The 24426-nt window shown below is 36.9% G+C and overlaps 1 protein-coding gene across 2 annotated transcripts; it reads right to left on the reverse strand.

Moving 5' to 3' along the window:
* Positions 1 to 120: 120 nt before the first annotated feature.
* LOC308697808 (TBC1 domain family member 20) lies at positions 121 to 24166 on the reverse strand. 2 transcript variants are annotated; one of them, XM_081377396.1, is made up of 8 exons: positions 23882 to 24166; positions 22945 to 23130; positions 22782 to 22862; positions 21659 to 21845; positions 20096 to 20197; positions 16310 to 16451; positions 12150 to 12334; positions 121 to 2524 (listed from the first exon to the last, which is right to left on the reverse strand). In XM_081377396.1, exons 1-8 carry the CDS (start codon positions 23943 to 23945, stop codon positions 2272 to 2274), a joined length of 1200 nt encoding a protein of 399 aa, XP_081233522.1. In that variant the 5' UTR covers positions 23946 to 24166; the 3' UTR covers positions 121 to 2271. The 2 variants fall into 2 exon arrangements, with proteins under 2 accessions (XP_081233522.1, XP_081233523.1); XM_081377397.1 differs by lacking the exon at positions 121 to 2524 and adding an exon at positions 6262 to 6982.
* Between the last annotated feature and the right edge of the window lie 260 nt (positions 24167 to 24426).

The raw sequence follows: 24426 nt of genomic DNA on the forward strand, positions 1-24426 counted from the left end.
TCTTTGTGAAATTTAGCAGTTTCTGAGCGAAAACTGTTTAGAAGTAAATTCTACACCAGTTGCAAATGAATAAAGGTGCGTATTTTTACCTGGTGAAAAGCAGACACTCGACAACATGTTGCGTTTTGCTTCGGATCTTTGTTCAAATCAGTATTGGATGGTACATTGATAACACTGTCATCATATATGGATTTTTATATCACAAAATCTTTAAGACTGCTGACGTTTGGCTTCATACGCCACAAGGCCTTTAGCATTTCCTATAGAAACTCCTTTAAAAAAGCTCGGGTGTGTCTCAATCCAAGTACACTCGTTTTAGGGCACTGAAACATTTGCTGCCTAAAAAGCAAATGCATAAAAGCCAGTGAGCGTCAGCTGTGCACTACTATAACTTCTGATCGCAGAAGGATAAAGCTCATGGAGATACACAACCATGTTTTACTCGTTTTTGGTCTATATGCATACATGAATTAAATGGACATCTTTGGACGTTTTGCTGCTGCTCACTGCTTTTCAGCACAAACAGCATGATATTACAGGAAACAAAAATTAGGAAAATGTCTATCAAATTTGATTTCAGTTTTAGTTTCAGGATTGTTAGTACTTAACTTTCAAATTAAAGTTTCTATTTTGAACGTTTTCATTCTAAGTTTTTAAATGTCTATTTAATCTTTATTAACAAAGACTATTGGAGTTTTTATTAAAGGGGTCGTCGGATGCCCATTTTCCACAAGTTGGTGTGATTCTATAGGGTGTTCATGTAAAGTTTGTAACATACTTTGGTTAAAATTCCTCAATGGTCTTGTAAAACAACACCACTTTACCTCCTCAAAAACAGCCCTGTTCACAGCGACCCGCTTCACTGCATGTCTCTTTAAATGATAATGAGCAAATAATCAATTGGAATTTGAATTTTGAATTGAATTGAGTTTGAATTTTGGAGTTTTTATTAAAGATTGCTGGAGTATTATTGGAGTTTTATTGGAGTGTTACTGTAGTTTTTATTTTTATAAAAGATTATTAGAGTATTAATTAGAGCTTTATTGGAGTATTATTGATGTTTTCATTTGTATTAAATATTGTTGGCTGGATTTTAATTTATTAACAAAGATTTTTGGAGTTTTAATTTTTGTTTAAGATTATTGGAGTATTATTGAGGTTTTCATTTTTATTAAATGATTGTTGTAGTATAATTGGATTTTAATTTATTAAATATTTTTTTGGAGTAATACTGGAGTATATCTTTTTTTATGAAAGATTATTTGAATATTAATTGGAGCATTATTGGAGTTTTCGTTTTTATTAAAGATTTTTGGAGTATTATTGGATTTTTCATTTTTATCAAAGATTGTTAGAGCATTACTTGGAGAATTATTGGAATATTTCTTTTATTAAAGATTACTGGAATATTATTGACATTTTTTTAATTAACAAAGATTATTGGAGTTAGTTTTACAGATTTTGCATGTTTAATTCAATGTTACTTAGTAATTATTTCTGAAATGTACCAGTAATTGGGAGTGAAAACTGGGTTACACTTTATTTTAAGGTGCCATTGTTACAGTGTAATTATTAAAGTACTGAGTAATATTAAGCAACTACATGTACTTACTATAGGGTTAGGGTAGGATTAGTGTTTGGTTGAGGGTTAGTTACATGTAATTATTTATCATTTACTGCTATTACTATGGTAAGTACATGCAGCATATGTAACAAGGACACTGTAAAATAAAGCGTCACCGAAAACTGTGTAAATCTTTTCAGTGTAGTGAGTGTAATGAGACAAACCAATGTATAACTCATTTCAGGGGGTCCTCAGATGACATCTAACACCTGAACCTGAAAGCATGTGTGCAAGCGTTCTCGCTCTGGAATAAACTAGTTGTAAAGTGCTGCGTTCACCAGCGAGTCTCTGTGGTCTTTCAGCCTTCACCCGTTTTCTCTAATGAGCTTCACTCACTACTGACGGCGTTCAGCAGCCTTTTAATAATTTGTGCTCTTGCTGCTGTTCTGAATGCCCTAGCAGAGCACTTTCCCTGACATTCTGCTGATGGAACGACATCCAGAAGTGCTTATGATTACAAAAACCTGGTTTGACTCCTCCCACTTCCCCAATATTAGCTCGGCTAAAATCTATAAATAAGAAAAGCAGGAAAGGGTTCGGAAATAAATAAGCCACAGCTTATTTATCTGTTTTCTCAGGGTGTTTTGCACCACTTAACACATATTTTGCAAATGTCGGTTTGGCAGACGAGAACGAGGCGCTTTGCGTCAGAAGATCTGGGACAGAAACTCAGGTGCCCAGTCCATGGCGGTCTGGGCCACAGCTAGCGCCGCGGCCCCTAGCGTGGCGGACAGACCCCACACTGCCATCTTGATGAGTTGGTTAGTGTTCGCTGGCTGGGTGCTCATGGGAAGGGCCGGTGGGTTTTCATGGCGCTTCTGAAGCTGCTGGCGAAGGACCGAGTCTGGACGCTGCATCAGCGTGGACGTCTGGAAGTCCGTAAAGGTGCTGATGGCGATTCTGGCCAGAGAAACAGACAAGAGTGTTGTTTTAGTAACATTATTATACTAAGTATTTATTCATATTTTGAATTCGAGTTTTTTTATATATTTTGCATTTTCATTTTAGTAAAAAGGTTTAGTCGTTTTGTTGAGTGTTTTGATATTTTGCAAATTATAGTTTTATTAATAGTTTGAATTTTTATAGTTTGAAGTTTTAGTCATTTTTATTACTTTTTTTGGTCAAATTTATCAATTTTATTTCAGTTTTAGCTTGTCATTTTGATTTCATTTCATGTAAGTTTTAATTTTAAAAAGTTTGAGTAATTTTTTTTGCCTTTTTAATCAGCTTTTTTATGTCAATTTAATTTCAATACATTTTTCATTTTAGTACTTCAACTGAAACTAAATGGACATTAAACATTTCCAGAGTTGTTTTTGTCTTCTTTTTTTTTAAATATGTCCATTTAATTTCTAGTACTTCAAATTAAACTGAACTAACTGAAATAAAAGTTTGTTTTTTTATACATTTTATTTTTGTTCATGTTTGAATTTATTTCAATTAATATAAATGTTTATTTTGAGTATTTTTTGTTTTGTTTTAGTTTCTGATAACACTGGTTTAAACCTAGACACATTAGCAATACTGCAAACACAACAAATGCTATAAACTATAAATGCTGTATGATTTAGTCTGAATGTTTTCGTCAGGTATAATGTTTAGTGTTAATGGACCTTTAAATCTTTATCTTTAGTCTTCACTGAAAGAGAAATGGTGCATGAAGCCACAAAATTCATATCTAATTAAACAGATTTGATCCACATTGATCCACATGAACAAAAACAAACACTGTTTTCCTTCAGAATAACAAAAATCATGCATAATAAAACCAGGAAAATTGTGGACCAATGAGATTCAACGACAGAAATAGAAACCAAGCGACCGACAAAAAGGGCATGTTAGACGCCTGGTTAGAGAACAACAGCAAGAAAAGAATAACTGGGTGAATCATCAGAACAAAAGAAAGAGGGAACTGGAATGAGAACGGAGGCATGGCCTCAAGTCTTGATCGAATAGATCCTCATTTCTAGAGTTTTCCCAAATCCTGCGGAGCCCATGCTGAGGGCTACACCAAGCAGACTTTCTCTCGACAGTTTAGAGGAAAAACATCATTAAAAAATCATAAAATATTCAATTCCATTTCATTACGGTCTCTATGGAAGAATAGTAAACATGGAATGCAAATGCCTTTCACTCAAGATAATAAAACCAGCAGAAATACATTCAACATTTAATGAAAAAGTGCAAGAAACACCATAGGCAGGCGCTGACGGGCTCAGCGTCTCTAAGTCTTCATTCGTTTTTAGGCTTTTTTTCTCTCCTGCCTCCCCCAGTTCTCATTAGTATCTACAGCTAATGCGCCACCGCTGGAAATAGCTGACAGGTAACAGCAGAGCAATTAACTTTTAAACTTTCCCTTTACCAGCGGAAGGCCCGGGAGAGCCAGTGGTTTGCGCTGACGAAACCCCAGTATAATGCGGTGACGCCGGCCCGGCGGAGCGCTGTCACTCACGTCGGCCTTAACCTCTAATGAAAGGATTTTGGGAAGGATCTTTACGCCGCTCTTCTCCATTCAGCAACAGTTCATCAGTCGGGTTACTAAAAGCACCAAAGAACTCGTGCATTGTGTCTCAGCTCTTCTGAAATTAAACATCAGCATTGCATAAAGTGCAATTATTGTTTCTCATTTTCGTTTAGTTTTAGTTATTTTAGTACTTCCACTTAAACTAAACCCCTTAAGTGTCACCCCCCCCCCCCTCCTCCACCACACACACACACACACACCTTTTTTGCATAGACATGAAAATGCACATTCCGAACGTAAATTGTTGTAATTCAAGAATGCTTTGGAATACAGACATAAGATTGGTCTTGTTTTAAAGAAGACATTTGGTAGATTTTTTAAGAAGTGAAATAAATTAAGAAAGTGAAACAGAAAAAAAAGTTATAGAAGTTTGAGTTTATGAAAATGTACAATTTAAACATTTTATTGTTCATATTTTATATAAAATATATATTTTCAAAACAGGTTGGACTCTAAAACTGCAAGAAAATAAAGCCAATAATCTGAACAAGTTGTGTTCCAAATTTTAGGTTGATATCTCCAAAAAATGAGCTTTCAGTAAGATTTTGTTTGGGCGCAGTACCAAACTTTTTCACTAGGTGACAAATAGACTCCATTACTGCCCAAATAAGGGCGCCTCCATTTCCATATGTGGTTTGAGTAATCTGAACCATATATTTCCATACAATTTATGAAGTAGACATCCTATTGAGAAGTAGTATGGGAAGTTTGGCAGATTTTTATATGAATTCAACCTCTAAACATAAAAATATAACGTATGAGTGTTATAGCTCGCCGCTGTATCACAAATGGTGAATCTATTATTTTTTTCTTTATATTTAAAACATTTTCAGTTTCTACCAATCTTTCATGATTTTCAAAATAAAGGTCTGAACAAGCCATAGGAGTATGAAAATATTATTGTTGCAAATTGATAAATTATGGTCACAGTCCTAAATCAGTCACCAAATATGAAAACTAGAGATTGTAAGCTTTCAAATGATATATAGTTTGTCAAGATTGGTTTAGGTTTAGTATAGGATATTACATTTTCCTTGATCTTCTGACATATAAGAGGTCATTGTACTATAAAAAATATTAGTCCAAAAACAGCTTTTATTGAAACCAAGCTGCCAAAACAACTCGTTTCAGATTTTGTCTCAGTATGACGTCATAGTCCCGCCTCTGAAGAAGGTCGACGCCTACTTCTACATCATTGCCACTTTAGCCCCGCCCACGATTCACGCACGTTATGTAGTATTAAATACAAGAGAGACGCAAAAACAGTATTACTCTAGCAACAAAACCATAGAGAAGACGTTTTGTGACAAGTTGTGGAAAAACACAGTCCTTGCATTGCCATCCTTGTGATCCTAACAAGAAGAAAGTGTGGATGAACTTTATTTTTAACGTAGTTCCAGTCAGATCGCATCAGTAAGACACTGTTCGTTTGTTCGCTTTACTGCAGATTAGTTTTTAAACAGGACACGGTTCACATTACTGAGAAAATCATGAACGATGAATATAAGAATGACAGTCCGGCAAACAATGGTACATTCATTCATAATTCGTTTGCAACAAAAACCGTTAAGATATCCTATTAAATATAACTGTGGCAACTCAAAGTACTTAAACTTTATTTGCCACAACCAAGATTTATAAAGCATATGTAATACGCATAAATGTTTCACAGTTGGCAAATGTTTGAACAATGTAACGAGAAAAACACCTTTCTGTAGCGTCTTTGTTTCAACATTAATATAATGTAATAAAAATACAGTAAAGAATTAATATAAATAAAGATGATTAATTCCAACGCTGTCACAAACCTGGAGTATCGTTAATATTTGAGTAGGTGTAGGTTTGTCTTCTGATTCAGGATCAGGCTCCGGCTCAAACATGTATGGCTGAATTTCACCGGATTTCAACAGGAGAGACGTCAAAGATATTTTATTATGCAAAACTGTTACCCGATCACAGCAGTGGGCGTTTACTTGCAAGCCTATAGTTCGAAAGAGAGGGTCAAAAACAGTATAGAAAGTGGCTTATTACTTCTAAATTACGATGTTTTTGGTGTAAAAATCTTGCTACATTATAAGTGGACCTAAAAGAACATTTTAAATAAATAAAAAATGCAGTTAATGACCCCTTTAATTAAAATGATATAGACATAAAAGGAATGATTAAAAAAATACATATACAAATAAAATATAACTCAAACTAGTATATAAAACCCTAAAGTGATTGCTATGTACAATATTTACTGAAATCTTATTTGCAAAAATGCGGTCTAGTTGCATTGCACCAGGTTTTGACGTCATCGGTGCCAACACAACCGATCCCCGTGAACATGGGGAATGAAGAATAACTTTGTTTGATGGTTTTCTCACACAAAGCTTCACAAGGTTTGCATATGGTCCTTTTTTGTGTGTTTTTGTACTTTGTGGAGCTTGTCAGACGTGAAACTGCTGTTGTATGGCAAAAACTGGGAGAAAACTCTACACAGATTTTATTCAAAGCATATATAGGTTTCGAAGGACACGAGGGTGAGCAAATAATGACAGAATTATCTTTTTTGTGTGGGGGTGAACGGTCCCTTTAACTCCTAACGTGATCAGCTCTGCGGGGAATCTCTCTTCCTGCGTCTTCAGAGATGAATCCTCGTCTTTGGTTTGTGCTCTCTTCAAGGTGGCTCGTCTTGACGGTCTTTGATCGCTTTTTCTCCCTCCCTCTTGTCTCTAAAACAGTTTCTAATTTTACCGTTTCCTCTCTCAGAAGCAGCAGATTGTGTGACCTCTGTCACATCATTCTTCTGTTTTTCCTTCGCCCTCTTCCTCTTGCTCAATCTGTTCTTGCTGTGGTGAAGAAGATACAGCAGATGATGGATGTGTTTATGCTGGAAGAACATTTCCACGGCTGCACTCAGTCAAACCATCACAACTCCACAGTCTTCACGGAAACCCTATCCTCATCTTCCTCCTCTTTGAGAGCCTTGTTCACATGCACATGTGTAAGTGCATAAAATAGGAGGGCAAACGTTTTATATATGTATATTAGGGGTGTAACGAGACCCTCATGTCACGATTCGATACATATCACGATACGATATTATTGCGATACTCCAAGACATGTGATAAAAGGAACTATTGATTAAAATGCTAAATTTGATATTACATTGTGTGTGTGAATGAATTGACTTGGACTTGTGCTGCAAACCCAAAGCACAGGACAATAGAGACACCAGAATAACAATATTCATGATTCTGAAGCTGAAAATACAGAATTATTTTAGACGAATATTTACACTCTTTCACTGACTAGATATATTTAAAATAATGCAGGCCACTTTTTACTGCTAAAATCTGACATTTGGCAAATACTATAGATTATATTCAGCATTATATATAGTAATTTAATGTAGTACTGACACTAAAACTCTGAAAACTTGAATTTTTTACACAGTAATTTTCATTTTGGATGAACTATACACAATACATATTGTCACTACCCACGATACATACTGTATTGTTGCATTTTTGTATTGCAATATAACGTGACACGATATATTGTTACACCCCTAATATATATATATATATATATATATATATATATATATGTGAGCCTACTGTCAAAAACACTAAAAAAACTCTTACCGCCCCCAAACCTTTGAACATTAAAGTAATAAAGTTACAGCCTCTGCATATGTCCGAACTAAGCGCTTAATATGCACTGACCCTAAAGTTGCCCCTGCTCTCCAAAAAGTGTAACATGCCTGTAAACCTGATCACCATTACAGCCCGGAGAGCCTGTGATTGGCTTTTACAGCATATACTTAAACCCTTCTCTCTCTCGCTGTCATGACGTTATGGGTTAACACAGTTCAGTGGGATGCTCTAATTCAATGCGTCCTTCCATCTAACACGCATGATGGCCCTATTATTAGACACTTGCTGCTGAGATGGTACGTCCAATTACCCATCAGTCTGCACTCGGCTTGTGTGAGTGTGTGTGAGTGTGTGTGTGTGCTCTGCAGGCCTTTGTGAATCAGCCCTGATGTCCTGATGACCCATAAGTGCTGGCGCTTTGTCACTTCACCATGAGCTGCTCGCTCAAGCGTGTTGTGATGCACCGAAGGCTTTTGCTTAAGGCCTCATTATACTTCTGCGTCGGACCTACGCCGGAGCCTATACGCCGTAGGCAACGTGTTGGTTTTAATTTATACTTCTGTGTTGTTGTCCGCGTTGACGCGCACCTAGGGAGCATGTGAAACCCCGAGGGAGGGGTTCTGGCAGACCAATCACCACGCTTGTGTCCGCGTAGAATTGACGCGTTGTTACATTTTTGGAGAGGTGCACGTCAGGGTACGCCGTAGGGTACGCGCGCTACACACAGCCTACGACGTAGCTACGGCGGCAGTTCGACGCAGAAGTATAAAACAGGCTTTACTGGACGCTCTTAAAAACGCATTAAAGTTACAGGTGGAGGTTAAACGTTCCTATATCACGAAGATCTGAAGGTCTACAAAAAAAAATGTCCAATAGTCTCTACGCATTCACTCACAGCACTTCATTCTTCCTCAGAAGAGCTCATTGTAGTCGGGGAATTTGTGACTTTGGTTCTCAGAAGAATGATTAAAAACCCAGCTAAAAAAAATACGCAACATGCATCAAACAATGACCATACGTTTCCTTTAGGGATGCACGATATACAGTATCGTCCACCATATCGGTATCAGCCGATATATGTTCATTTTAGATGTTATCGTTATCGGCCCAGTAAGAAAATTTGGCTGATATATTAAAGCCGATAAATAATGGATTATTTCCTTCAGCTGAGACACTTCAGATGCACACTGTTCGTCATGATGGTTTTAAATTGCTTGAAATATGATTGGAAACACTTCATAAAAAGAAAATATGGATCAGTGCAACATGTGAAGCGCAAGTGTGTCATATCGGCTACTAATTGTGTGTTTGGGACATGGATAAATACGAATTCGGATTTAGATTTATCGCCCAATATATCAGTTATCGTCTTTCAAATATAAAGAATAATCGGATTTTGGTATCGGGCAAAATGTTCTTACATCCCTGGTTTCTCTAACCCATCACTGCACATTTTAGATCTCCCTTATTTAACACACCTGATTTGACTGATTAGTTCATTACCTCATCAAGCGCTCCGTGACCTGAATTAGGCATGTCAAATAAACCAAAATGTGCAGTGTTGTGGGTAGGGCTGCACGATTTGGGGAAAATGTCATATTGCGATAATTGAGGTCAATATTGCGATTACGATTGCGATATGCAAAATAATAAACAAATGGTTTCATGAGTCAACTTGCTTGGTTCTCAAGGAAAATAAATGCACACAGATTAGTGATAATCAGCCTAAAGAAAAAAAGTTCTTTAGTCAAGAGCAGTGAGTGTTTTTCTCTGTTCCCTTTGTCCTTTGATTAACTTTAGCGACAGATTTGTTTTTTTTTATTTGCAAATATGACATTTGTGAGAAGAACAGATGCAATTATGAGAAATAAAGGCAGAATTGAGAGATATAAAGTCACAATTACAAAAAAATATGCAATTGGGAGATAGGAAGTCAGAATTGTGAGGTATAATGTTGCAATTCAGAAAAATAGACGCAATTGGAAAGCATACATTTGCAATTGTAAAAAAAAAAAAAAAAATAATAATAATAATTGTGAGATAGAACGTTAGATTTGTGAGAGAAAAATTAAATAAATCACAATTACTAAAAATAGATGCATTTGGGAGATATTAAAACCAGAACTGTGAGATATCGTCAAAATTCTAAAAGGTAGACGCAAAAGGGAGATGTAAAGTTGCAACTTGCAATTACAAAAAATAGACGCAATTGTGAGAGACAAGGTCACCGTTAAAGGAAACAACCAGCACACAAACACCCTCAATCCACAAGCTCTCAAAATCCATCAACCTATACCAGGTAGACACACAAACACATGACAGATGCTTGTAGTTTCTTCTTTCCTGAACATGCGTGATCTACTCAAACCCGCAACAGCCAGCGCTAACTAACACCGAAAGATGAGAGCATCAGTCTCGGGATGATATAATTTTACTGTGTTTATGAAGTCGGGTGCGAGCAGAGGGCAGGGTGTCACGCCTGAGGGTGTGTGCAGGGGGTATTAATGAAGAACATGTGGGGGTCAAAGCCATTAGGGAGGACGTGCCACTCCTCATTACAGCACTCCACAGGGTCAAACAGAACAATAGAGATCAAGGTCACAGGTCACGGCCTCGCGACAGGCTGCTCATATCACTGACACACACACGTATGTTCTTCGCTTTTCAGTGAGGCCACAGATGCTGGTGGGGGAGGGGTTATGCAAATTAGGGTAGAGCATTAATAACCCAGAGAGGCGGAGCTTACTTTTTGCAGGACTGATTTGCATAAGACAGGCAAAAAGAGAGAAAAAAACACATCTTTCTCGTTTTAGTGTTAATATCTCTCTCTCACACATTGTTTCTCACGCGTTCCCGTCTCTCTCTCTCTCTCTCGCTGCCCCTCTCTATCACTCTCTCATTTCTGTCACTTCCTTATTCTCATTTCTGTCTCTTCTCTCTCTTAATCTTCATAGGCGACAGCAGACGCAGGGAGATCTTAAACAAGACAGATCTTCCCTCTGATGGCTTTTTCAGCGCTGAGGGACTTGAATTCAGTTCCCGCTGAATGCCGGAGGAATCGTTTCCCGCTGCCGTAAGAGATAAATCATTAAAGTGGCTTCACCTGCATCTGCAAACGCAATCTGCAGACTGACAGCGAGTGTTTAGACACACAGGGCCGAGACGCAGACAGCTCCGGCTGAGCGTCCTTCACACACAACAGGGGCGCAACAGACGGGACATGATATCATTCTCAATAGCTCCACCTGATGGACACAGGTGGAAACCAACACCCCTCAGGGCCAAAGACTAGTTTAAAAGTGTGTGTGTGTGTGTGTGTGTGTGTGTACTGAATCCTACACTAGAACTGGTATGTTATTTGTATGATAAACTATTTGCCTTAAGTTATTACATTGTTTAAAATAATACATTTTTAGCTAACTGTGTTTTGTATATGTACGTTTCTGAAATACATAACTTAGACAGTTCCCTCTGATAACAGATCACTGTAAATTGTAATGTGGACTCATAAAAAAAAATCTACAGCGATTCTTCTGATACAAATTGTATTGTGAATTAAAATGTGAAATAAAAATACTGTGCTTATTTGTAAAGCTGCATAATTTGTCAAAAGCAAAATTGTCAAAAAAAAATGTGATTATATGACTACACAAGAATAATAATACTGTTAAATAAAATATTAAACAAAACAAGAAATGTATTACTTTCGTGATAATACTACTATATTTAAAAAGGAGCATATATGTAGAATATTCTAGAAAATAATATGAAAATTTGTATTTAATAAAATAATAATGTAATTTAACTGTATAACTGTAAAAAAGACTCCAGAATTTGAAATAAGAATTAATGAAAATAATGCTTTATAACTGTATAACAGTATAAAAAAGACAATACTAATACTCCAGAAATTAATACAAAAAAAAAATTATTTAATAAAAAGAATACTTTATTTTACTGTACTGTAAGAGTACAATACGACTATTCTAGAAATGAATAGTTTTAACTTTTTTATTTTCAAACATTAAACCATTTTAGCTGAAAAATGCAGCCAGGGAGATTTACCGCTTCTCCTTTGTTGGCGACAGGTTTATAAACCTTTATTATAACAAATCAGCAGATCTTCAGCTGCTCACGTGTAAACGCAGGACACAGAGCAGCGTCTCACTCTGAAACATATTAAACTAAGCCATGCTGAGATTTGATTGATCATTCTGCCCTAATACTAGTATTAATATATGTATAAAATAAATTAAATTATAATTTTTTGCTGATAGTTTTCCATAGTTAACTGAAGACGTAAAACACCTTTGTAAAAGTGTGTGTGTGAATGTAAGAGTGTGTTTGAGAGTCTCACATGTTGCACGACTGCAGCGCTGCAGACTGGGTCATCAGAGAGGGCGGGCAGCTGATGAAGAGTTTCTGAGCTCGACCAATCAGATCCTCGTACGGCAGATCCTGAGGCATCTGAGACAGCAGGTGATGAACGCTGGCCATATCACACTCGCTGCTCTTCACTTCCTTTTGTCTGTACAACACGATCTGAAGAGAGAGAGAGAGAGAGAGAGAGAGAGAGAGAGAGAGAGAGAGAGAGAGAGAGAGAGAGAGAGAGAGAGAGAGAGAGAGAGAGAGAGAGAGAGAGAGAGAGAGAGAGAGAGAGAGAGAGAGAGAGAGAGAGAGAGAGAGAGAGAGAGAGAGAGAGAGAGAGTCAGACGTACCGCCCACAGTTCCCTCACTGATGCACGAAAATGACAATTCAATCTGATCGACTGATTTTGCGCAACTATAAGTCATGTTTACGATGTTAAAATGACACTTCTGAGGAAGAGAAAAGTCACTCAAGTAGGCAAAGTAGGTTCAAAGAAGTTTGAGGTTCATAACTTCATAACAAACGTATAATAAAACAATAAACTAGTATCATGTAAACTAGATATCCAGAAGCAGAGATATTCAGGTCTGATCAGGTTAGAACAAGAAAAAAGCAACTTTGAAAACCAAAAGCACTGAAGGATTACCCCAAAACTGTGTTGAACCCAAATTCTGCCCTATTTAAAACCTAACGGTTTTCAAAGATATATTTTTTCTTCTTGTTTTAAGCATAAAAGTCAGTAGATTTTGTTCAATTTATACTAAAATAAGATTTATAAAAAAAAACATTGTGTAGATTTTTTATATATAAATAATATAAAAATTATGTTTATCATAAAAAAAATCTAATTATAATTCAGTAAATAATAAATAAATAAAATATAATACACAAAAATATTAAAGGTATAGCGGAGGATTTTTTTACTTCCGGGTGGATACCCTATACTATTGGTCCTCCTAATTGTCAATCATTCTGGTGAATCAATCAAACTTTTCAAAAAGTGGAGAGGGCGGGACTTATCTAAAATTCGGAAAGATCCTCCGCTATACCTTTAACTATGAATGATTTTTGCAATTTAAAATATATAGTAAAAGGTTAGAAAAAACAAAAGAATTAGCCGAAATTGTGTCAAGGCCCATTTCTGCTAAAAGAAGGTTTTTTTAGCTTTCAAATGGCCTTTTCTTGTTTTTGAACATAAAACCTAAAATTTGTTAAAAACGTAATCTTACCTTAACCTTGATTAAAGATATATTTTCTAAAAACAAGTCAAACAAATATTGTCCTTTTTGCTTTTAAATTGAACTTGTTTTAAGGATGTTCATATAGTATGTTTACTAAAATTGTGAATAATTGTAAATTATATATGCGGATATACTGTGTATATATATATATATATATATATATATATATATATATATATATATATATATATATATATATATATATATATATATATATATATATATATATATATATGCGGACCAGGACCAAATGTTTTGGTACAAGTGTGATCACACCCTAAGATGCAACGTGGACCAGAACTTATGTCAGAACTCTGGATCTTCAAAATCCCACTGTTTCCTTCACTTATGAGCAAACAGCAATGAGGTTTTCAGCCATAACCGTAAACTAAAGCTCGGCTGGCAGATGTTCACTACACCCTCCTCACGCGAGTCACGCCCGGTCAGACTCATCCCAGCAGAGGTCAAGCAAGAGCCGAGTCGGGTCGTCGAACTACCTAAGACGCAGGATGAACTACATTTCCGGCTGGCTTTCTTATCCTGACTTCAAACGGCCCCGGCCCCGTTGTCTCTGACAGGGGAGCTGCTCGTGGAGACAGAAGAAAGAGGCGCGTTTAAAGGATTCTAGCACAAACACGCAGCCTTCCACACAAACCTCTGGTGAATTCATTAGAGTTGTTTAATTAACTGATCCCGCTACAACAAAGTGCCCTCGATTCTCGCATTAGACGAGGAAGGAGTGGAAAAATAAAAGAAAATTCTTTGCCTCTCTTTTGGAAAGAGGTTTGTTGTTGTTGTGCTGGTGAATTAGCTATCGCCTAAATACGTGAATTAACAAATACGCGGGCAAAACATGGTAAACAACATCCTCTTTTTGGATTACAAAAGCTTGTGTATAGTCTGAAGGGCAACAGCACATGATTGTTCAGTTCTGCTGTAGTCGCAGAGTACAAACAATTGTTCTTCGCTAAAGAGCGCTATTCTTGCAAAGAGAGCTTTTTAATGTTCAACGGATGTGTGTCACATACAGGACTTTCTAGAAATATACCCATACTTAGTCAAATTCATTATTTTATGAATTATCAGTTTAGAAATCAAACAGGACCTTTTAAGAAATTATCTTCTATTATAATTCTCATATTATAAATATTAGATAAAAACTTATTTATCTCAGTTGGTTACAAAAGCATCATTTCTAATTGTCATTTGCAACAGTACAACAATTACTAAAACTAAAATTAAAATAAGTGATTATAAATAAAGAATAAATATTATAAATATTTATTATTATCATTATAAAAAAGTGCTAAAATTACTAAAACTAAAATAAATTAGTTAAATAAAATATTAAACAAATAAATTATATTAAATATTATTATAATAATATGTATTATTTAATATTTAAATAAAAAATAACAAATAAATAAGTTGAAGTACTAAAATTACTATAAAATAAATGAAAGCTAAAAATAAATAAATAATAATAACAACAACAACATATTTTAATATTTATAATTTTATATTTAAATTTTAAATAATACTACACAATAAATAATAATAAATGTTAGACTTAAATGAAAATGAGAAATGTTGCCATGAAAACTAACTGAAATAAATAGTTGAAGTGAAGTGAGGCTCTAAAATCAGTAAAAATTAAATAAAAATATTCAGTACGAGCACATACAATAATAACAAATCTGCTTTTTGTGTTTCACTGCACAGCTTGTTAACTGTTTTTCTATGTAAACATGAACTAGACGGGCATTTTTTATCTTTAACTGTTGCATCACGTCTCGCCCCTTTTTCAGCGTCCCGTCTCACGTTTCTAAAAATGTAATAATAATAATAATAATAATAATAATTCGTTACATTTATATAGCGCTTTTTCTGAGACCTCAAAGCGCTTTACATATGGAAGGGGGGAATCTCCTCAACCACCACCAATGTGCAGCATCCACTTGGATGATGCGACGGCAGCCATATTGCGCCAGAACGCCCACCACACACCAGCTTACTGGTGGAGAGGAGACAGTGATGAAGCCAATCAGTGTATGAGGATGATTAGGAGGCCATGATGGACAGAGGCCAAGGGGCAGATTTGGCCAGGATGCCGGGGTTACACCCATACTCTTTTTCGAAGGACATCCTGGGATTTTTAATGACCACAGAGAGTCAGGACCTCGGTTTTACGTCTCATCCGAAGGACGGTGCTCTTTTGGCAGTATAGTGTCCCCGTCACTATACTGGGGCATTAGGACCCACACAGACCACAGGGTGAGCGCCCCCTGCTGGCCTCGCTAACACCTTTTCCAGCAGCAACCTAGTTTTCCCAGGAGGTCTCCCATCCAGGTACTAACCAGGCTCAGCCCTGCTTAGCTTCAGTGGGCAACCAGTCTTGGGCTACAGGGTGATATGGCTGCTGGCATTCAAAATGTAATGCTCATATTGACTCCCAGCATTTGTATTCTATGCTACTCAGCGTCTCGCATTTTTAAAAGCATTCAATGTGAACGGCCCCTTGCGCCTGTCACTCAGAAGACAAAAAGCGTTGTCAAATTGGACAGATGAAACTAAAGAGCTTCTAGTGCGGATGCGTCAATGGTATCTTACCAGTAAAAATGCGTATTAGTGTATTTAAGATTTTTTTTTTTTTTTAAAAGCTGTATTTAAGATGCTGAAAAAGCTGCTTTCACACATTCAAATTACTTTCAAAACTAATTTGAATGTGTGAAAGCAGCTTTTTCAGCATTTCTAGGATGCCCGGTCAAGTTAAAAATAGTTTTAAAAGACACTTAAGTCCTCCTCTCTCTCACGAACACTGAAAAGGTCAGAACGCAGCACTGCCTCGATGTCCTTGAAAGGCAGGAGATGGACTGACTAAAGTGAGAGAGAGACGCTTCTCCTTACCACAGCGGCGAAGTAGATGGCCATGAGTGGGTGAGACGCCAGGAAGAAATCATAGAGCCGCAGAACATGCCGGAAATCTGACAAGACGTAGCCGTACCATGTGATCAGCCAGCTCAGGGCGAAGATCGTGCCCACCTCAGACCTGCAACACACAGACCAATGATCAGCATAATCAACATCATCAGCTCAAACTGAACAATTAAACATTATATTAAGTACAAATGACCTAATTATCTTTTGCATGATATTTGGTCAAACTATCTCTACAATCTATTGTCGATTCTATCTATTTGGATATACACTGCCGTTCAAAAGTTTGGGATTGTTACGATTTTTTATGTTTTTGAAATAAGTCTATTATGCTTACCAAGGATGCATTTTTATTAAAAATACACACACAAAAAAAAACAATATTGTGAAATATTATTGCAATTTAAAAGAACTGTTCTCTATTTGAATACATTTTAAAGTTTAATTTATTCCTGTGATCAAAGCTGAATTTTCAGCATCATTACTCCAGTCTTCAGTGTCACATGATCCTTCAGAAATCACTCTAATATGAGGATTTGATGATCAAAAAACATTCATTATTATTATCATCAATGTTGAAAACGTGTAAAAAAAATTTCAGGATTCTTTGTCGAATAGAAAGTTCAAAAGAACAGAATTTATCTGTAACATTATACATTACCGTTCAAAAGTTTGGGGTCAGGATGCATTAAATTGCTCAAGTTACAGTAAAGACATTTATAATTCAAGGTTTCATGTGACACTGAAGACTGGAGTAATGATGCTGAAAATTCAGCTTTGATCACAGGAATAAATTACATTTGACAATATATTACAAAAGAAAACGGTTATTTGAAATTGTCGTAATGTTTAACATTACAGGGTTTTTTTGTACTTTTAATCAAATAAATGCAGCCTTGAGCAGAACAGACTTCTTTTAAAAACATAAAAAATCTTGCAGATCCCAAACTTTTTGAATGGTAGTGTATATTTGACCCCCTGAGGTTTGTGATCACAAACTTGCATTCATGCAGCGGGACCATACGCTTGTGTGCGTCATATCGAGCATGAATCCGGCATAAGTAAACATGCTCAATGGCAACATGACCTTTTGAAAGAGCCTCTAATCTGTGAAACCGACATTCAAACATGACAGGACACAGCAGAGCTCTCCCGAAACTCCTCTAAAACCCGCCGAAGCATTTAGCATGTGCGACACACAGGAACGCATGTTTGACACGTTCATTAATCACAGTCACTGATATTCCATGAGAGCAATTTAACAGGCTTTTCTCTGCCTTGTAAATGTGCTGCAAGGTCACGAGCACATGCTAGACGGGAATAAAACTCTCCGCGTGACCAAGAACAATAGCAATCGTCATGATTCGCAGTGGGCGAAGCTCCTTCTGTAAGCCGTAAGACAGTGGCGGTATTTGAGAGCTCAGTAAATGCAGAGAAACTGACGCAGGAACGGGAACGGAAAAGCAACGTTTCTTTTTTTAGGGCTTTTTAAAAGTTATTAACTTGTTTGGAAAGATTCATAAAAGCAAAAGCAACAGCACCTGAGTGAGCAACACCATTAAACCTGTGGACCGGCACTGCGGCGAGACGCGCCGATGCAATATTTATGAGGAACCTCTTATTCTCTACATTTTAGATGAGTCGCCATTATAAATAACCTGCTTTTACAAAGTAGAGCCGGAAAAGACTCACGCAATGCAGAGCTACAGGTTTATGTGAACACTCTCTCTCTCACACACTCACACACTTTCAGGACGTCATAAATGAATCACATATCAGTGATTCTGTTGGCTTGTCAAACCAAATGGTCCCCACATAAACAAGATGGTCGCACAGCAAGATCGCACGCAACTTTATGCATCAGGTTGCAAAGGACAAATAAACAACACATGGCTGTCAAAAGCTAAAACACAAGATGACATTGAGAGCGTGTGGGGAATACGCAACACTTTAAACTGTCTGACACAGAGCTCAACGATAAAGATAGTCAGTGTGAGTGAGTTTCAGCCCAGATCTTACATTTCTACAATCTATCTTATTGTTGCTGAACAACTTGTACATGCATTTTATGCAAACTTAAATATTTGTAATTCCTGTGAGGTTTAACTATATCTGATGATGTAAATATGCATGATAGCATACGTTAGATGAGGATTTGTCAATATTGCAAGAATGATTTAACAGTAAGCTGCTCCTGTAAAACAGGCTGAATTTTGCAAAAAAAAAAAAACATTAATGTTTTCTGCACTCTATGACTTGATATTTTACTGCAATGTAAAAAAAAATTACTACGAAAACAAACATCAACGACAAAACAGCTCCATCATAACAGTAACATACCAACAAATATATATATTATAAGATAAGCTATACACACACACACACAATTTTTTCTTTCAAAAATAAAATGAAATACAACCAAAATTGGAAGAATAACAAATAAATAGGTTAATAAATTTCATTTTAAATTCCAGAGTAGAGGCACATTGACTAAACATTACGCATTTAGGCTTAAAAATAAGTCTTATAATTTAAAAAAGATTATTTATTTATTATAAATCATTTAATAAAGTGGAAAAGAAAACAAGTTACTTTTCAAAAAACTCACTAATTTTGCCTATTTATTTAAAACACATTTTCATTTTCCTGGCTGAACAATTATTTGTTGAAAAAAAAATTATATATATATATTATATTATATTATTCTGACATTAATAATAATAATAATAGTAATAATGCATTTAAAAATGTACAAAAATTTGAGAATTAAAATATTGTCCAGGGAAGTAAAAATCTGGCCCAACCAGAACAAATGTTGAGCCCTGTGACAGTGACTTTGATGAAGGGTTACACACACAAAACAGTCTCTTGTGAGAATATTACATAAAGCGTGTGTGTGTGTGTGTGTGTGTGTGTGTGTCCTTGCAGTGAAATCAGTTTTATAACTGTCAGAGCTCAAGCGAACCGAACATCACTGTGCATCAGCACACACTCCTACTCCCCTTCTCTCCCCTGATTCAATGTACACACACACACACACACACACAGCTGCTGGAACCAAACGTAGACATTTGAGATTCATGTCACAGATTTCAGCAGCTTTATAGTCTCAGTGTATAACAGTGGGAGATAAACCTGTTAGCAGGAGTCACTCCCTCACAGCTCTGCCTGCACATTTAAAGACGCCCTCTGCTGCCCTCTTCAGGACAGGGAACTGCATTAACCTCGACGCTCAGGATTCCCTTTGACATGGATCTGTTGTGGTGCTGATTACCACACACAATTATTTTGACTTGTCCCTCAGGGTATACACACTTTCATTCAATCATTCACAATCATTCCAGAAGATAAGCAACAAATGTGAAGCTCCTGCTTGCTTAAAAATGTTTCCATACAAAAATGTGTGTTATTTGAACTGTAAAGATGCATAAATTGCCCTATTTAGAGGCGAGACTTTTTTTGATTGGAGGGTAAACTTCTGGTTATGAAAGTAACGACAAGTTGAGACATTTTTTAATCAAACCTACAGATCAGTTAATCTACTAAATGACGGCCTTGAGTGGTTTTATAAAGTGGTGGCAATGTTCATTAAATAACTTATTAATACTAAGTAATACTATGCCTCAACTAATCTGAATTTAGAGCTATCTTAGTGCTTAATCTCTGAAGTTTATCTAATGTAATCTCTGTGATTGATCCACTTCTAGATGATCAATCACAGATAATCACTAGTCAGCATTACACAGTCGAGTCTACCTTATCATGAAGTCGTGTAACTCTCGGTCCACTCGCTCCAGAATGGGCATCAGGTAGTTCAGGATGTGTTTTGTGTTGTCCATGGTGGGGTCCATGAAATCCCTGCAGTTCCCAACAGAAGAAAACAAACAAAAATGTCTGAGGATATATTTATCACTATCAGAGTAAAACGAAAAGAAAAAAAAAAGATAACTTTGATTCAGTTCAGTTCAATAACAGTGTCGATGCTGCAAAACCCATCAGTTGAAGCAGAAATAGTTCCAGCTGTAAAGCAGCTCTACAGAAGAGTCATCCGAAACGGGAGTCACTTTGGATAAAAGCTCCTGCCAAATGCATAAAAGTAGATGTTGCAGAAACGATCACACTATCAGTCAAGTTCTTGATTTACAGTCCAAAAATATCCATTTGTGGAAAATGGTAATACAAAAATTATTTATTTTATGCCGCAAGGAACAATGCAAAACATTATAAACAGAATTAGGTAGGGAAGAACATAAGGTCAGGTTTGGGCTCTATGATTCTGGATAAACCAAGCGTGCCGCACAAGCCCTGAAAAGTGAAGCCAAAACGTCTCGATCGCCCCCCGGTGGCTGTTCCTAGTATAGGTCATAAGCCCCGCCTCCCCGTGTTATTCAACAGGACGTAAGACCAACTTAACAATTTAATACACTTCAAATATCTTTTTTCTAAAAGTGGGTTCTTTCATTTGCTGTCGTTTTTATCACGCTGATGTAAGTTCAAGTGTCTGTTTCAAAAATAAGTTGGTTTTTAGTTAGTTACGTGATGCGGTGGTGTAACGTCATGATTGACAGCTGTGATTGACAGGTTCTCTGAGCGAAGTAGTCACTGAAGCACCAACGGACATTTTTTTCGGGATCTTCGGAGGACTGAGGAGATTGTATTTACTTTATTTTAACAAGCCTCTTGTCGAACTGCAATCAATTTTTTTAAAAGTGTGCAGAATCCACTCTCCCTGAGTGCATTCTGCGAGAGTGAGGGCGGAGCGTTGATTTCGCGGCTTTACTTCCTGCTCATGACTGCGCAGGTCTGGTCCTGAGATCGCTACTGCGCAGACTCAAGTTCCAAGATGTCAGCGCCATATCGGGACACTGGCGGCTTCAGTTCTCGCCAATGGAAGAGAGCGAAGGGGCGTCGTCCATCTTTTTTTACAGTCTATGGGATAAACTGAGAAAAACACCTACTGGTGTAACAATGTAATTGATACAATCTTTATTTGACGTGTCATGTTACTTTCAAAAGCTGATTTACTCTATGTTGATCACTCCCATAGAAATAAGTGATTATATCTGAACTATAAACTTTTATCCCAGTACTTCTGTGATCATCTGAATTATTGTAGGACAGAAATGTGGTTGAAAAGACTGTTTCATACCTATATACGGTATAACTGCTCTCTCTCCCTCAGAACGCAGATTTAAATGTTCACTGTGATCGCACTTGTCAAAGGTTTAATAGACATGGAGCCGAATCACTTCGATCCCGTGGGTGTTTGATTCGATCTTGTAACGGTTAATGGTGCAGCTGTAGGTCCGGGTAACTCACCTGAGATGATGATTGGACAGTTTCTCCATTATCGCGATGGTCATCCTCTCTCCCACCACCAGCAGGAAGGTCACCACGAGGTCATGATAACCCTGGTAATAGTGCAATTGGGGATTTCTCCTCAGAACATCCAGGATGATGTCTATCAGCTGCTCCTGGAGAACCTCTCGCTCGTCCACACGCATGCCTGAGAACCGTTACATCAACAGCAAAACGGGGCATTTTAGAAAAGCAGGGCAGAAAATTAATTTTTCCATTATCACAGGGTGATAAAAACATGATGATGTGGAAAAAGTCTCCTTTATTCTTCTTAAAAAAAAAAAAACTTATATGATGAAACATGATTTTTTTTTTTTACACACTCTGGTCACGTGACACTCAGGAGTAAAGCAGTTAAAGCAATTGTTACATTATAAAATATGTGAACCTGGACCACAAAACCAGTCAGGAGTCGCACGGGTGTATTTGTGGCAATAGCCAACAATACATAGTATGGGTCAAAATGATCAATTTTTCGTTTATGCCAAAAATCATTCGGATATTAAGTAAAGATCATGTTCCATGAAGATATTTTGTAAATATCCTACTGTAAATGTATAAAACATTTATTTTTGTGAGTGAATGCAGCACAATCGTGAACATAAATGGAGAACTTTAAAGGTGATTTTCTCAATGTTTCCATTGTTTTGCACTCTCAGATTTCAGATTTTCTATAGTTGTTTCTCGACCAAATATCCTATTTATTCAGCTTTCAGGTGATGTATACATCTCAATTTCAAAAAATTGACCCATGTGACTGGTTTTATGGTCCACGGTCACATATATTAAAAACGCATACACACACACACACACACACACTGAATTAACAGTTTATCTTATGTTTTATTTAAAAAATCATGCAATTTTGCAATGAAAAATATAGTTGTCAAATCAATTTTTTCATGCTTTAACTGTAAACTTCCATGGCATACAAGACACCCAAATTTATACAAGCAGAGAAACTTCTATCCTCTCAACTGGTTTATCACTGATTGGATATATGTCTCAAGACTCTCCAGACTGAGTCTGTCATGTGATCATGTGATGGTTTGGGTGTTTTTTGACTGATATATCAGATTCTGACCTTTCGGGAAGCGCCGCATTGACCTCCTGACATCGAGCACCACTTGTCTGTAGTCTTTGTGGTCTTCTCGGACATCTTTGGCTTTAAAAGAGGAAAATAAGAAAAAATAAACATCACTGAAGTTTCTGTGGCACGTTCCAGACACACAAACTCACGCACTTACAGGGTTTGGCAGGCAGACTGTACACATTGACGCTGAGGAGTTTGGGCCAAACTTTCCTCCTAATGTCATCCGTCAGCAAACCGCCTTCGCTCGCAGCCGCCCGCCGCAGGGTCTCGATGTCCACGGGGTCACAGTTCAGGGCCTGATGGATATCAAGCAGCTTCTGTTTCTTCCAGGGCAATTGTTCTGAAGATAGAGCACAAAACATCTGAGGCGGGATGCAAAATTAACACTGAGAGTAAATAGTTAATGTGCGTGGCTTAAATCAGTGTAAGAATGAACATTTTATCGTGTCTGACGACGTCTGACGCAGTCTTTATAGGCAAATCAAATCAGAAAAATCTTCAAACATCCTCAAATAACTTTTACCTCAGTGGAAAGTAAACTTCATTAATCGTTGCCAAAACTTCAATTAGACTATACAGATAAAAAAGGAACTAAACCATGATTGAAGTCTTGATGGCTTTCACAGAGAGAGTGACAATGACCTCCATAAATAACTTATTTGATTTAGAGTGTGAAAAAAACATGAATTAATGCAAAACGTTCATTAAAATTAATATTTAAAATATATATAGAGATCATTTATACCAATTAGACCACATATAGGCCTATAATTACAATGCCATCATAATGAATCTCGTATTCATTGAAGTGACATTAAGGATCATAATTCATTGACACCATAACAGTAACAGCTGTCATCAAACTGGACCTGTCAATCAATCATTTAGTGTCAACATAATGGATCTTCTTACGTTACACGTTCAGTGACATAAATGTCTAGCACACATTTAATGATTTTCTAATGGATCGCACGCACACTCAGTGAAATCATAACGGACCTCTAACACAGTCAGTGACATTATAATTGATCTCCCTCATACATTCAGTAAGTTTATAATGGACCGACACCGGTAACTTAACGTTAAGTTACCTTCGTGTCTCCTGACAGACGCTTGCGATCCGCTCGCCGGCAGTCGCTTCCTCGCTTTTCTCATCTCTTATAGCGACTCACAGTCATGAGGATATCAAATACGTGCTGTTGTGTTGACGATCATGTCATTTTAATTCAAAACTGGCCGTAAAAACGAAAGGAAAGTGGCATTTGTGATTCCCCTCAGATCCGTGTCATTACGTGGAGAGGAGTGCTCGTCACCCAAGCTTGACTAGTCGTCTCTCACTGGCTGAAAGTGCCGGTGAGTCACTCAACCTTGACTGCTGTCGACGTCTCACCTGATTGGTTTAAAGCATTTTAAAGACGTCAAGAGGCTCAACGCCATTGGCTCATTTCAAACGAGATTCTGCACCTGCTCATAATGACAGGCATGCGGCGTGTTTGTATTTACAAACATATGAGTTATGTAATATATCAAACTGACTGAAGCAACTGCTGAACCACAATTTCAAGTTTCAGTTAATATATATGTGTGTGTGTGTGTGTGTGTGTGTGTGTGTGTGTGTGTGTGTGTGTGTGTGTGT

This window comes from Scardinius erythrophthalmus (assembly GCF_964197995.2).
Source record: "Scardinius erythrophthalmus genome assembly, chromosome: 10".
NCBI classification, from domain to species: domain Eukaryota; kingdom Metazoa; phylum Chordata; class Actinopteri; order Cypriniformes; family Leuciscidae; genus Scardinius; species Scardinius erythrophthalmus.